The sequence below is a fragment of the Tachypleus tridentatus genome, chromosome 13, assembly GCF_004210375.1.
Source record: "Tachypleus tridentatus isolate NWPU-2018 chromosome 13, ASM421037v1, whole genome shotgun sequence".
Taxonomy (NCBI): Eukaryota; Metazoa; Arthropoda; class Merostomata; order Xiphosura; family Limulidae; genus Tachypleus; species Tachypleus tridentatus.
The window spans coordinates 134,338,675-134,354,512 of record NC_134837.1 but is presented as its reverse complement, the minus strand read 5'-3'; the positions used below and the strand labels follow the sequence as shown (position 1 = coordinate 134,354,512).

The following is a 15,838-nucleotide window of genomic DNA, read 5'->3' as shown; positions in this document are numbered from 1 at the left end:
TCAGTTTAGTTGCATCGACAATGGGTTTTATAATAAATCAGAAATTTTTATTGGAACTGATCGCGTGTGTTACAAAAAACATATTATGTGGTATTATTTAAAATAGCAAAAACTGAATTAAATTAGAATTTAAATTTAGTAGTTATATAATCTCGATATCCATCCTATTTATGATACTTGCCAACAAGACTGATACATACGATTTCTTTACTAATACAAATGTATTTTAATATTCAAACAACATTTTACAATAACGATCTATATACAAACGTTCTACAAACTTAAAGACAGTGTTGAGTCTTTTGTCTGATCGTCCCCCGGTAAGTCTACGGAGTTACAATGCTAAAATCAGGGGTTAGATTCCCCTTGGAGGACTCAGAAATAGCCTGATGTGGCTTTGCTATAAGAAAAACACACATACGCACTCTATCTGATCCAGAACTTCCTTGATATTTTATCGAGGGTTTGCGACGAATGAGTCAATTTGAAGTTGATGTAGAAACAATTCATTGAACAGGGAACTAACTGGTTCTATGTTCTTCTTCCTTCTCCGGCCTCGCGCCGAGTTTTCTACCGCTGAAGTTGCATAATGCTTTCGTAAAAATACTAATGTCCAACATTTATAGGCGTGAAGAGAGTTTCTAAAAATTTCAGCTTCCACAGGAGTGTAGACAATACACTAGTGTTTACCTACACTCAATAATTTTCTGCAACTTTGGTGTACAGATGGAAACTTCACAACACATATTTAACACCATACTTTGTGCACATTTCAAAATATAAATTAAACTTAGAATAGCATTAATATTAAAATAGATAATTTATAGTCAATCCGTCACAATAAATATTCCATACGTTGGAAATCTTGTCATAACTGGAAAGATTGGAGGAAGAAGAAACCGTGTAAGACAGAGGTGAAAGAGGTCATGGAAGACAAAGATTGGATTATGTCAAAAGTCTATCTAAATAGATGAATGTATCGACATTGGATATTCTTCGTGCCTCAGAGATATCTGTGGAAGACTGGGTCACCAACGTTCTGTTTGGATATGATATGTAGAGAGGGAGAGATATGTGGTAGACTGGGTCACCAACGTCCTGTTTAGATGTGGTACATAGAGAGGGGGAGATATGTGATAGACTGGGCCACCAACGTCCAGTTTGTATATGGCACACAGAGAGAGAGAGAGAGATGTGTGAAAAACCGTGGTCACTAACATTCTGTTTAGATGTGGTACATAAAAATAGAAATGTCACGCCATGGTATCTTGAAACTCATATATTTTGATTCTCGTCTTAATATTTGTGTTTGTGTATGTTATAGTTACTGCGGTACATAACTAGGTTAAATGCCTAGATTCTTACAATTAAAGTATGTCTATCTGTTTCTAGCTTCGAGACACTGACCAGAGGATTACCGCAAGCCAGCTGGTATAGCATGTAGCGCATAAAGGCTTTGTATGAGCTCTTCTCTATAACGTTGAAAGTATGGAGTGCGTCAGCCGCTGCGCGAAATTCGAACCTTCGGATTCGCAATTTTATATGGTACATACTAAGCCATGCCTGAACAGTCAACACCTCATTCCTAGCTAAACTGAGCAATAAAGAAAGAAAGCAAAAGACAATAAAACATCTACTTTAAAACTCTATTTGCTTAATGTGAACTGTATTTTATCTTATCTGTTGACTATAAGATCAAAGACGTGTGTGCTGTTAACTCGAACTGTTCGAATGAGAATAAACAACATGGCTGCTATGTACACGAAACCGACTTCTAATCTATTTCGAGCTTATCTGCAGCTTGATAAAACATTCACACTATTTTTCTTAAGCCTTGTAGAGTTGTTTTAAAAGATATACTTACCTACATAAACCTACCTGTATATATGATACATCAAATATTTTGCCCAACGCCCTTGATGTGTATAGTCGTCTCATCATGTATTTATAAACCATCAATGCTGTATAGAAACACTTGTGTAGCTCGTAATTTAAACTGATTTCAATTAGCCCTTCCCAGTAAGGTGTCTAGTTATCTATATTAATTTTGATAGGCTTGGCAGTTTGTTTTTTATTTTAGTTTTTCGTTTGTTTTATTTACCTCGGAATATGACATAATAAGTGTTCATTAAACATGAAAGTATTATACATAGAATGAGTGTATACCTTCTCAGTGTTTTGTTAAAAGGGTATCGTCTCTCTAACATTTCAATAACATTAGTATTAATTCAAGATGCCCGTTCTCTGTGAAATGCACAGAATAACAAGAAATATTTAGTGCGTAAAGGTACGAAAGTTAGCCTAGCCAAAATGTTGTAAACAGAAGGACTTGCATTTCAATTTCAAAAACTTGAACAATTTCTCAAATTTTACAGCCTCTTGTGTGATTAGGTTACCTCTTTAACAACAAACTTTTCATATCAGTTAACCCTAGTCTCTCGTGATGGCCTGGATAATAAGTTTGATTTTTTAATAAGAAGCTTTTCCAATAATTTAATACTAAACTCCCATGAGTTTTTACGTATCAAGATTTCTTATTTAACAAGTTTTTTTAATCAGTTAAGCTTATCCTTTTGTGATCTCTCGCGTAATAACGTTTCTTCTTTAATCATGCATCTTTTTATTCAGTTAAGCCAGCCTAACTCTCTTTGTTAACCTAAAGATAACCTAAGAAGGTCAAAAAATTTATTTTACTTGAAGTTTTAATACCCATACCAGCCATCTTTAGAATACATTAACATTGCTGAAAACACCCATGACTTCGCCCGAAATACAAACTATAAGATGATTGACAATACATAAATATTGATTGTGTTGTTTGTATTTTATTTTTAGCATAACACTACAAAATAGAATATTTGCGCTGTATCTACCGTAAGGATGAGCCCTAATTTTGACGTTATAATCCCTGAAACGTACCGTTGAATCACAAAAATATTTGTGCAGCTATCAAAATGTAAACTATAGAGAATGATCGAAAAGTCAGCTGCCCCAAAACGATAAACTAACCTTTTTTTATTTTAATATACGTCTATTAACGCACGAATGTATATTAATAAGAGCTTCTGAATGAAAGTAGCAAAGAGTATACAATAACCTATATAAATCTCACTGTGAGTGACGTCAAGCTTGATTTCTCGTAACAGGAGGAGTCACAAAAGCCAAAATGCATTTATACAGATAGAATAGTTTGGTTACTGTCTACCCATTCCAGTGTTAACGATAGAGATGCGCAGAGAGGTGCCATAAAACATTGTAAGTGTTGTGAGTGTTTGTATACTAAGCCTAAAATAATGAGGTAGGGGAGATAAACTTGCGTAGAGCGAAGTGCATAAAATTTATCGTTAAAGTAAAATATCGATTTAATTTTAAACTTAAGTCGTTTCTGAATTAACATATTTTCAGTTACATCATCAACTTCTTAAATTAAAAACAAACTTATTTAATCAACGGAAACACTAAGTTAAGAAACCAACAAATATTTTTTCTACTTCTGTTGTCTATAAAGTTCATTTTATACTTTCAGAACATGGACTAACAATAATATTAGGTTATACGTATGTTCATAAGCTGTCCCCAGCTGGGACAGCAATACATCTACAAATTTCCAACACCAAAATCAGGGGTTCGATAACCCCCTGTGACTTTGCTCTAATTAAAATACAAATATATATGTGCTGACAAGCAACATTAAATAAAATCCTTTGTTGAAACGTAGTATTACCAGAACGCACTGGTTTTTCTATGTATTACAAGTTGTTAATATAACTGATGTTTACCAATAATTATTCTATGAATACGCCATGAATGTACATCACGAATGGTTGCAAAATTTGTTTATTTCAGACAACAACTATTATGGTGTAAAAACCAAATAAACTACCACATAGTTTTGGTGTTGTAATTCGTATGTTATCTATACTGTTAGGGTTTATTTGTTTTTGCATTTCGCGTAAAGCTACACGAGGGCTACCTACGCTAACCGTCCCTAATTTAGCAGTGTAAAACTGCCACTGCCAACTATTTTACCAACAAATAGTGGGATTGATCGCACATCATAACGCCCCACGGCTGAATGGGTGAGCGCGTTTGGTGTGAAGGGGATTCGAACCCGCGACCCTCAGATTACGAGTCGAGCACCCTAACCACCTGGCCATGCTGGACCGCGCGGTAATGGACGACACTTAATGTTTTGTTTCTAATCCCTGTTCTACATGTACTAAAGGATAATACCAACCCTTATTTTTTTTAGAAACATATATACTAGTTCCTTGAAAGGAAATATAAAATAGTGGCCTTTCCTTTATTTATAGTTCATATATTTTTTGACGATGCCTTTGAGCTGTGTGAAGAAAACGACGAAGACTTCGTGGTGAATCGTTTCGTAAAACAGTTACTGAAAGTTATTGACGTTGCTGCAAGGTAAGAAACGTCAGTTGTGTGCAAAGTTTATTTGATTTCTTACTGCTGATAGAGTTCGCCTAATGACTAAGTTTCTTTTTGCCTTTTACAAATTTCAATGTAAAGAACTGACCAAAAACAATGATAAAATAACTTATTTTACTGAACACAAAGTTACACAAACGTATCTCTAAATTAAAATATTTGTAAATTAGCACAGAGAAATTTGTAAAAAAGACAAAATTTAAAAGAAAAAATCACTTTTGTTATCAAGGTTTTAAATTTAAACTATTTTGATTTGGAAAAGCGACGCCAAACCATGAGCAATGCAAAACTAATTATTTTTAAGAGCTAAATCAAACAGCATTTGGTAATTAAAAAGATACTGGCATGCTAACATTTAGGCCAAACCAGCCAAAGCAGAGAGAAAAGAAAGAGAGGGTTGACTCGTTTTTGTTAAGAGCAAAGATACGCATATGAAACCCTGCTTTTAGTGTTATAAGCCTTCAGGCTTACCTCTGAGCCACTGAATAGCGAGAAAGAGAGAGCAATTATATAAAATGATGTTTTGGAATAAACACCTATTAATTTCAGATTCTGTTGAACTTTCGGTTATTAGCCATCATTTTAATCTTTCTGACATTCATGCAGAAGTCCGTTGTTGATAAATTTGGATTTATTTTCAGTAATGTACATCAAACCAATATAAAACTGAAGCCTCCAAAGAAAATTCCAACCCCGTACGGTGGTCGATTGGTATGGACAATGCCCGGAAAAAACAAGTTGATCGCACATCTGAAAGACAAGGAGATGATACGTCACAAGAAGAGATGGAGTCAGGTTTGTTTTGTTATTGTCCCCTCTGGTACAGCTGTAAGTCTACGGATGTACAACGCTAAAATCAGTGGTTCGATTCCCCTCGGTGGACTTAGCAGATAGCACGATGTGGCTTTGCAATAAGAAAATGCACTCATTTTGTTATTAATTAACCTCAATAAACTAAAACACTAAACAAGGTTTAAATGATAAATTATACGTCAGAATAAGATATGGGGTTAAATTAGCTCTGTCATTAAACGTAAGACGTTCAAACATTGAACAAGTTAAAGAATGAGAGACGTTACATCACAAAGAAGAGGTTGGCTTACGCTGCTCGGATGAGCCTAAATAGGCAAATCTGCAGTCTACGGCAGAGGATATGGCCAATCAAAGAATGCAATAGGCTTTACGTTACAGATTCTATATTTTCTCTTCCACGTATGATAAATAATAAATATTTCTGTGCTGCGTCGTTTATACTTTCGGTAGTCTGTGCTGTGCGGAAGAGAAGTAACCCTTTAAAAATATCCAGTACAATTCTGAAAAGGGAAGTAAAATCCGTGTTTTCAACTCGGTGTATACGCATTAGTGTTAAAGTCCTAATTTCATGAATAACTAGATAGTATTATGACAGTCTATTATAAATAGTAAAGGAAGAAAGGATTGGTCTGATTGAACGTAAACCTCTCAGATTGCGCACAACGACCTGTCAGGAAACGTCATAAAAAGGGATGTATTGAGATTAGTACACTTATTATACGCAAAAAAGAATCATCCACAAATTATGTAACGTTCGGTAGGTGGCGGGGGTTTGAAACAGTTGTTACAAAAGGCATGATTTTTAAAATTAATCATATGAAGTTTTTCATTTTACAAAGTATACAATATAACCAACAAGTGGCAGCACATACCAGTAAAGAATTCCACAAATTTTCAATATCAATTTCGGGTTGTTTAGTAATTCCATTATAGATCTTATTTCAGATTATTAATATTATTGGATATAATATTTTAAGACACTAGAAAATTTGAAAAAATAATCTAACCGAAAAATGCCAGTGTAGTCAACGAAAGTTTCTTATTCTCCCATAGCGCACAGCAAGGAATTTGTTGTCATTGTATAATATCCGAATATTACGAATTTAAAAGTTTTGTACTTTTTATTTGATATACAAAATATATATATATAGATTTTATCTTAGATAAAAATGAAAATATTAGCATTCTGTTATAATTATCAAAATACTAATTCGTATAGAAAAGTAATAAACAGGGAAAAATTTATTGTTTAAACAGATTTTCTTGTTTATTCAGTTTCAGAAGTTTCCAGTGTAGAAAATGTGCCCCCCGCTAGTACAGCGGTATGTCTACGGATTTACATTGCTAACATCAGGGGTTTTATTCCCCTTAGTGGGCTCAGCAGATATCCCGGTGTCGCTTTGTTTTAAAAAAAACACACATTGTAGAAAATGTAACGATTATAACTTGGATATTTCATTGTTTAATCTGTTAGCATTTCATATTTGTTCCATTGTTCACCGCATTCTTACTTCAACGAATTCAACCTTATTTTTCAATCTACAGGTGATGTACATGTACTACCTCCTGGGCCACAAACTCATGGAGCTTCCTATTTCTGTAGAACGAAAGGACAAGATGGCAGAAAACACCTACATATTGGCGCTAGATGGCGACATTAACTTTCGAGCTGAGGCCGTACGGCTTCTAGTTGATCTAATGAAAAAGAACAAGACACTTGGAGCAGCGTGCGGTCGAATTCATCCAGTAGGATCAGGTAATCAAATTGCTAGCCTTCCTTTAAAATATACATGTTTCTTCTACCATCTACTCTAAACTATGATGTTACCATGGGTTTAGGCTGGCATGTTTGTTTGTTTGCGTGGAACGTTGTGCAAAGCTACTATAAGTGCATCTACGCTAATCGTTCTTACTTTAGAAGTGATACAGTAGGAGAAAGGTAGCTAATCTACACTACCTTGTGTCAACACTGGGGCTACTCTACCAATGTGTGAAATTGATCGTCATATTGTAACGAGCCCACTAGTGACAGGGCAAGAAGGTTCGGTGATGGAATTCGAGCCAGCGACCTACAATTTGTGAGTTGAGTGTTCTAATTACCAAACTAGGTCAGGTCCATCATATAAGTGAGTGCCCTAAACACCAGGTCACATGTATAGGTGCTTTTTCTCTTTTCAAAAGTATAACCTGCGTTATTTTATTAAAGTAATTTTAAATATGAAATTAATTATGAAAATTGAGAACAATATGAAATTTTTAATCATATGTTTCTCTTTTAATGATTCTTCCAGCTTGAAGCTACTTGGTAATAGAAAAATCACTTTTATCCAAAATAATTTTCTCTTAAAATCGGAGTTTCACCTGGCGGTTTCATTTGGAGACTAACCCTCTACTAGTTACTGTAGAAAGCTTTGCTTAACTCGCAACTGCTGAAACTATAACATATTAAGACAGACTCAAAGCTAATAAAAAGATATTTCACTGGTAAAACGCTATTTGTTTTTTAATGTACAGTTTACGTTAGGCCTTACCATTAACTTAAAAAACTAACAATTAAGAACTGTGGAATTTGTTTAATGCGTTTTATCTCTTACATTTTTAAAGACCCATTGTGTTTTTCTTTACATTTACTTTCATTAAATATTATTGTTTATCCTTTGCCCCCCGCTAGTACAGCCGTATGTCTCCGAATTTACAACGCTAAAATCAGGGGTTCGATTCCCCTCGGTGGGCTGAGCAGATAGTCCGATGTGGCTTTGCTATAAGAAAAACACACACGTTTATCCTTTAATAATAATTACATAAAGCTATTTTGTATTGTTGGTTTAACGTGTTATTGGGATTATGGGCGAAAATGTCGTTAACACCAGAGAAACTTAATTGATAACTTCAATATGATCTTATTACAAATAGTTTTAATTTAATTTGTTTCTTTGGTTGCTGTTGTTGTTACTGATAATAAGTATTTCTTGCAAATGTTTGTGATCCCGGGCGTGGCCTAGTAGTTAGTTGGCCAAAATGTGGATTAAAAGCTAAATACATCGCGCCTCGTTGCCTCAAAATGGAAGGGAAAAAAAACGCGCTCCGCATTTGTATGCTACGGTTGCATTATTTATTTAGCTGATCAATTAAGGACGGCTAGCGTAGATAGTCCTTGTGTAGCTTCTCATTTATCGTGCAAAGTTGTCCTCGCTAATCTTCTTGTTGTTTTGAAATTATTCGAGTTTCGATACATAATATTAGATTGCTCTTTATCAGAATTTGTTAATAATTTGAATAGGTGCCATGGTAGCGTACCAGAAATTCGAATATGCCATTGGCCATTGGCTACAGAAAGCTACCGAGCACATGATTGGTTGCGTTCTTTGTAGCCCCGGATGTTTCTCGTTATTTCGAGCAAAGGCTCTGATGGACGACAATGTGATGAGAAAATACACAACAAAATCTGAAGAGCCTATACACTACGTACAATACGATCAGGGTAAGCCATATAGCTCCAAAGTATCACTGTTCTAGTTAGGTTTTTTAATCATTAAATATCTTTAACTAATATAGATTAAGTCTCGTTAGTTTTGTTTTGTTATTGTTGTTTTTGTCGTTCTTTGCTTGTTTCAGCTCAACATTTATGTGCTATATAGGGAAGAGTTGAGAAACGAAAATATAATCTCAGCGTCGTGAAATATTCAGAGATATTACTATTGACAAAAAAAATTCATATTTTTTAATTTTTTTCCTGAAATCTTGTAATATATGAAACCTTAACCTATTAAAACTCGTCAACATGAGAGATTCAACAAAAGACTGTTCTTACAGTAGTTGATTCAAGAGATTAACTAATTCTATGGCCTAGGGATCACGAGTTGCTGACTGGACAAGCTATCTGGGGTAAAAATTATTGCATACAAAATACCGACCAACGCTAAACTAATTGCGATTGAGGTAGTAACAGAAAAAATACAAAACAATCTCATACAATTATAAGATGCGAACTATAATTTCGGATCATAACAGCTGTTATAAGCTCAAATGATTGATGACAAGAGGTGTTGTCCAACTGAGCGTCATGTGTCCTTATAAATAAAAACAATTTGATGTAGATCAAAAACATCAAATATATATATATATTGACATGTACCAAACTATATAAATTATTCGTCAAGTCAATTATTCTATTAATTATGCTACTCTTTAAAGATTATATATTTACTAAAATTTCATTGGCAAAATTTGCTTTATATTGTCTGATAAGCTACAACAAGCGATGGATTTGGAAAGGAAAAAATGTTTGTATCTAAATGTTTTTATCCTTTAATAATGTAATTTACTTCTTTATAGATGTCGCTAAAAGTGATACTGGTAGCTTAACCTTCGTTCCTGCTTTAGAGCTTTTGAACAGTTTACTATGGAGTGCTCCTGTCTTCTCTCGGCAAGGAATATAAAACGTCTTCTCCGAGACCAAACAGAAAGCATGAGCAGTCCAAGAAAACTCTTCAAAACGTAAGGGCATTGTTCAAAACTTTCTTTAAACGTTTTGGATACTTTTATAGCTTCTCAGTATTGAAGCAAGCTTTCGAAAGCTAACCAGTAAAAGACTTAACCACTCTCTTCATAAAATCATTACATGCATAGGTTTTATAAGCTATTATTGGCTTAAATCATGTGTTTGGTTGTGAAACAGGGGAGGACCGCTGGCTGTGCACTCTTCTTCTTCAGCGAGGCTACCGAGTTGAGTACAGTGCAGCCTCAGATGCTTACACTCATTGCCCTGAAGGTTTTGGTGAATTCTTCACACAACGACGTCGGTGGGCTCCATCGACTATGGCAAACATCCTAGACCTTCTTGGAGACTACAAGCGGACTGTGGCCATCAACGATAACATCTCTTTTCTTTATATCATTTATCAAGGCATGCTTATGGTTGGCACAGTTCTCGGTCCTGGCACAATATTTTTAATGTTGCTGGGTGCAATGGTAGCTGCTTTCCGGATAGACAACTGGACTTCATTTTGGGCCAACATGATCCCTATCTTGATCTTTACAATCATCTGTTTTGTTGCTAAGAATGACATTCAGGTATTCAATTCCCTATTTGTACTTTACATTATATCATATGTCTTAATGATGTCATTTACCTCTCAGCAAGATGTTGTCTTTATACAATTCAATTATAGCTCAACAACACGCGACTTCTTGCAAACGGACACTTACTAATAATTAGACCACCAGGATGTATCATTGATAATAGTTATGGCATCGACGGTTCTCCTGGTGTAATTAAATATAATTGTAAACAGAATTAGATTACGTATTTCAAATTTCTAACGTAGCCTACTTCACATTCATTGGAGTGTTGAATCTGAGTTAACTTCTTTTTAACACATTCAACCCATTAAATTTGTATTATATTGCAAGGTTTAAACTCTAATTATTTGAAGTAATATTTTGATCAACATTTTACGCTATCGCTTTGTCTTCTCATTGCAAGAAAGCATATTTCGTGCTTTGGAGTTTATAAAATATTGTTGTTTTTAAAGTGTAGTTTGACTCTTTGAAATTGCTTTTAAACGAAACTAACAGGTTTTATTACTGTGTTTTCAGATACTTGTAGCGCAGATTTTAAGCTCAGCTTATGCGTTACTTATGATGGCCGTTCTGGTGGGTACTGCTATTCAGCTTACACACGACGGAATTGGTTCACCTTCGGCAATATTTCTGATTGCACTATCTTCTAGTTTCCTCATAGCAGCCATACTTCATCCGCAGGAATTTTCTTGTATAATATCAGGTCTTCTTTACTTTATTAGTGTTCCTTCAATGTACCTTCTTTTGATTCTGTACTCCCTGGTAAATCTGAATGTGGTGAGCTGGGGAACAAGAGAGATCCAGACAAAGAAAACGAAGCAACAGTTAGAGCAAGAGTTACAGGAACAAGAAGAGATGAAGAAAAATAAAAAAAATAAATCTAATATCTTTGGCTGGTTAGGGCTAAGTGGGAAAGAGGAAGAGGAGGATGGTGGGATAACTTGTAATCTTGCTAATCTATTTAAGTGTATGTTCTGCACCTACCCAAAAGCTAGCGAAGAAAAAGTGCAACTCTTTAGAATCAACGATCAACTAGAAAGTTTAAACAATAAGATTGAAATGCTAGAGCGACGACTAGGAGCAGGGACAACAGCAAATGGTTCGGCTTTTCGTCGACGATCTTCTATAGGTCGTCGTTTACAAAAACCTTTTGAAAATTTGACTACTGTTCAAGAAAATGATGGTGAGGAGGAAGAGGCGGACGAATACGAAAGTGAGTTTGAAGAGTCGGACGAAGGTAAGTGAATAGAATTCAAGTACGTTCGATGATGTTTCACCACCAGTTGATGGATTCTAATGAAATTAATATCAAATAAAAATGCACAGTTTTGTTGTTTTTTTTAATTTAAACTGAGATTTCGTAGTTATGATATAGTTAAATAAACCTTAAAAAAACAAAGATGGCTAAAAACAAAAAATACTTAAAAACATCGAGATTACACAGTTTGTAAAACATTATTTGAAGATATTTTTCCCTGAAAAAAAAAGATTGCCGTCAGATCACGGGTCGAGAATTCCAGTGTTATATACGATTATAAATAAATATTGTTTATAAATTCCAGATTTATTAAAAATAACAAGAACTCCTTACAGTTACGATACAATATGTCTGCCTTGTTTGTTTGTTTTGAATTTCGCGCAAAGCTACACGAAGGCTATCTGCGCTAGCCGTCTTTAATTTCATAGTGACAGATTACAGGAAAGGCAGCTAGTCATCTACAACCCACTGCTAACTCTTAGGCTACTCTTTTACTAACGAATAGTTAGCTTGACCATCACAGTATAACGCCCTCATGACTGAAAGGGTGAACATGTTTGGTGTACGAACATTCGATCCTGCGACCCTCAGATCAAGAGTCGAGCGCCCTAACCACCTACCTATACTGGACCTTTTCAGTTGTATATACCTTATAAAAGTGAAAGTCCATCTCAGTATTTAGTTTAAAGAGTTTGACAGAATCCTTGGGTGATGATAATACTCACCGATGCTTTTCCTTGTTGGCTAGTAGTTCAAAATTAGGAATGGTCATACTTGATCCCTAAATGGATTTCTGACCTGTTCATTTCGTCCACTTTCACGTTAGGTATTGTTCATGTTTGATTTTCGAATTCAACTTTCTTCTCTTTATGTTTCACACACGACTACGTTAAGGTTACTTGTTACTGTGTTATGAGACTGAACAAAAGTATATAGGATAACGTAAAGGGTTTTTCATCGTTTATTCATATTGAAGTATTATAATTATTATGATTTATTATAAAGGTGGTCTTGCATTGGAAGTTTAATATATTGATTAAATTAACCTGAATATCCTAAGCTGGTCAAATCTTGTAAAATATCATTGGATTTGTGACCTAAAATATCCATAATAGTGAGGGTACTTGACTGTAAAAAACAATATATTGTGATCTTTAATGTCCCCCAGTGGCTCAGCGGTATGTCTGCAGACTTACAACGCTAAAAACCAGGTTTTGATAGCCGTGGTAGGTAGAGCACAGATAGCCCATTATGTAGCTTTGTGCTTAATTCAAAACAACAACAACAACTGATCTTTAAAATTAAAAAGTGAAATAAATATATTTAATTACCCATGCTAATTGCAGGGTTGATTTTTAGTTTCCCTCTAATCGTAAATTCATAAAAATTACAGTTATTGAGTTACATTTGACACAGTATTTTGTTGTAGCTCATGGTTGTTGTTTATTTGCTAGAACCAGCTCCAAAGAGGGAGGATGATAAAACCCCGTACTGGATAGAAGACAAAGACCTAGCTCAGAGTGAATTGTGTTATCTTGATCCTGTAGAGTCTAATTTTTTTAAAGAATTAATTGAAAAATATCTGAAGCCTCTTTTGAAGAACAAAGACCAAGAATCTCGAGTGGCTATTGAATTGAAAGAGTTGAGAAACAAAGTTGTTTTTGGATTTCTGATGTCTAATGCATTGTTTATTCTCATTGTGTTTTTGCTGCAACTGAATAAGGAGCAGCTACACATCAGATGGCCGCTAGGAGTCAAGAGCAATGTTACTTACATCCCCAAAACTGAGGAGGTAAAAATTGACAGAGAATATTTAGAACTGGAACCTATTGGTTTGGTATTTGCCTCGTTTTTTGCTATAATTTTAATTGTCCAGTTTATCGGCATGGTTTTGCATCGCTTTGCTACTTTCTCCCACATCTTAGCATCTGTAGAGCTTAGTTGCTGTAACAAGAAGGTTGAAGACATAAGTGATGATGCTTTTATTGATAAGAATGCAATATACATAGCTAAACAGCTGCAAAGATTGCGTGGCTTCCATGACCAAGAAGTCGCAGAAGACAAGAAAGGAGGGAATCGATTGGAAAGAAGAAGAACCATTCACAACTTGGAGAAGAGACGCCATCAACAACCTCGTATTGGTACTTTAGACTTAGCTTTCCGCACAAGACTTTTCAGTATTTCTGAGGAAGGTCCAGGTAAGTCCAACTTATATTCTAAAACAAGTTTGGATTAGTTGCCCCTATAAAATTTCTTCACTTACCTTTACTAAGAAAATGCAATTTATATTATTCTGGAAAACGTACTCTCGTTAAACAATAGTCGTTTCTGTAAAATATTTTACTTAATTTTACGAGGAACATACAAGCTAGCTTCTTTTAAAAACTTACTCATATGAAACAATTGATTTCGTCGTTTTTTTAGGATATTTTAACTTCGCTTTAATATAAGCATACAAGTTATCTTCTTTAAAAAAGTACTCTTATTAAAAAGTAGATTTAACCGTTTCTTTAGTAATGTCTTCATGTTGGACAACGGTAAATTTACAAACTTATAATGCTAAAACCCAGGGTTTGATTTCCCACATAGGACACTATAGATAACGCAGTATGGCTTTATTCTAAAACAAATAACAAATAAGCCTGTAGTATATTTTTAGTAAGCTTTATTATAAAAATACAAGTTATCTTCTTCTATTAAAACTACTCTTAATGAGATTATTTCTTTCTTGTATAGAAGATTTAAACCTTGTATAATAACGTAGCTATAAGGTCTGAAAGTTAATCTGTTGTTGTAATTAGCCTGTAAACACTAATACGGTATGATGATTAACGTATGAAGATATTTTTATATTTTACAGAAATTATAAAGATACTTCGTATACCGATACAATAATACGTTTATGCAGTAGTAATTAATGGAAATTGTGAATTAATTAAATAATAAAGTATCTTTTATCAGTGAGGGATGGTACATAGATTCAATTATAAAAATTATATTTATTCCTTTCAAAACAGCAACTCCAGTTCTTAAGGACCTCCGCCGTTTTAGCCGACGGAATACATTGAGAGCGTTAGAAAGACGAAGGAACACAGTGGTTGGATTAGAAACTAGGCTTAACTCACTTGGAGGTCCAATGCAGCTTGGAGATGGTAGAACTACGGATTGCATCAATATGCAAAGACTACTACAGTCTTCTCGAGAATCTGTAGAAGGAGTTACAAACCATGCTTTTATGAACGATAGTGATGACGATAGAGAAAACGAATTGCAAATGAGTGTATTGAATAATGAATTTTCCAATCATAAAGAACATCAAGGCCATCTTAGACCCATAAGTGACGCATGAAATAAAACATTTTGTGAAAAAACAAAATTATAGTCCTGTGAACCCCACCCACACGCTAAAAATTTGGCCAAATTTGTTATTTTGCCCTGAACGAATGTGACTAATTAATTTTCAAATAACGTAAAAAAAACTATCACAAATACATTTAGTGGAATGGAAGGCAATTTTTTTTCAGAACTGATGATTCTTATCTGGCTTGAAATACAAGCATCAACAATCATTTTGTTTCTAATCGTATAAATTGTTCTACTTCCAAACAAGCATCTGGCCATAATGCCTGAGATGTTCTCTTAAAGCAGTACTTCAGTTAAGCCTGAAATTTCCAGATATACGAATTACTTTACAGTATGAACATCGTTTCGTTTTTGATTATTTTTAAATAAAAACTATATATATGATTATTATCACAAAACGCTAAAATTTTGTTTAAAAAATACATGTGCTACTTAATACGTGTATACTTCCATAATAAACTCACATTTGCTTAGGTTTTTCGTTTACGAGCTTTGATTAATTAGTGTTTCATGTTTGATTTAATAATTCAATTGGGTAGTCGTTTAGAAGGTAACAAATGAGAGCAAATTTCCAATGGCCAATGAGATATATATTGTATCAATATTTACTGTATTTTAAATTTCTTTATTAAGTTTCAACTATCTTAAAATTGAGGTTCCATCCTACTAAAACACGGTTATTAGTGGTATTCAAATTGCCTGTGAAAAGCTATTTCGGCGATATGTCTAGAATCACGATTCTAAAAGTTATTGATCTATTTAACTTTGTACATACCTATAGATAAATTTATCCAGTTAAAACATAATTTAATGCTTTTCTTATTGGTGATAAATGTTTAGCATACTAAAGAAAATTTAATTGTAATTAAACTTAAA

At 34.2% G+C, this 15,838-nt stretch overlaps 1 protein-coding gene across 3 annotated transcripts in view; it reads left to right on the top strand.

Moving 5' to 3' along the window:
- LOC143237911 (chitin synthase chs-2-like) overlaps positions 1-15,439 on the top strand; it is a 45,062-nt gene extending 29,623 nt beyond the window's left edge. For all 3 annotated transcript variants that reach the window (XM_076477656.1, XM_076477658.1, XM_076477659.1), the window contains 8 exons: positions 4,314-4,422; positions 5,088-5,241; positions 6,805-7,015; positions 8,540-8,740; positions 9,938-10,332; positions 10,858-11,578; positions 13,054-13,797; positions 14,617-15,439. In XM_076477656.1, coding sequence (XP_076333771.1) covers positions 4,314-4,422; positions 5,088-5,241; positions 6,805-7,015; positions 8,540-8,740; positions 9,938-10,332; positions 10,858-11,578; positions 13,054-13,797; positions 14,617-14,948 — 2,867 coding nt within the window. In that variant the 3' untranslated portion in view covers positions 14,949-15,439. The remainder of the gene's footprint in view (positions 1-4,313; positions 4,423-5,087; positions 5,242-6,804; positions 7,016-8,539; positions 8,741-9,937; positions 10,333-10,857; positions 11,579-13,053; positions 13,798-14,616) is intronic.
- Positions 15,440-15,838: the final 399 nt, after the last annotated feature.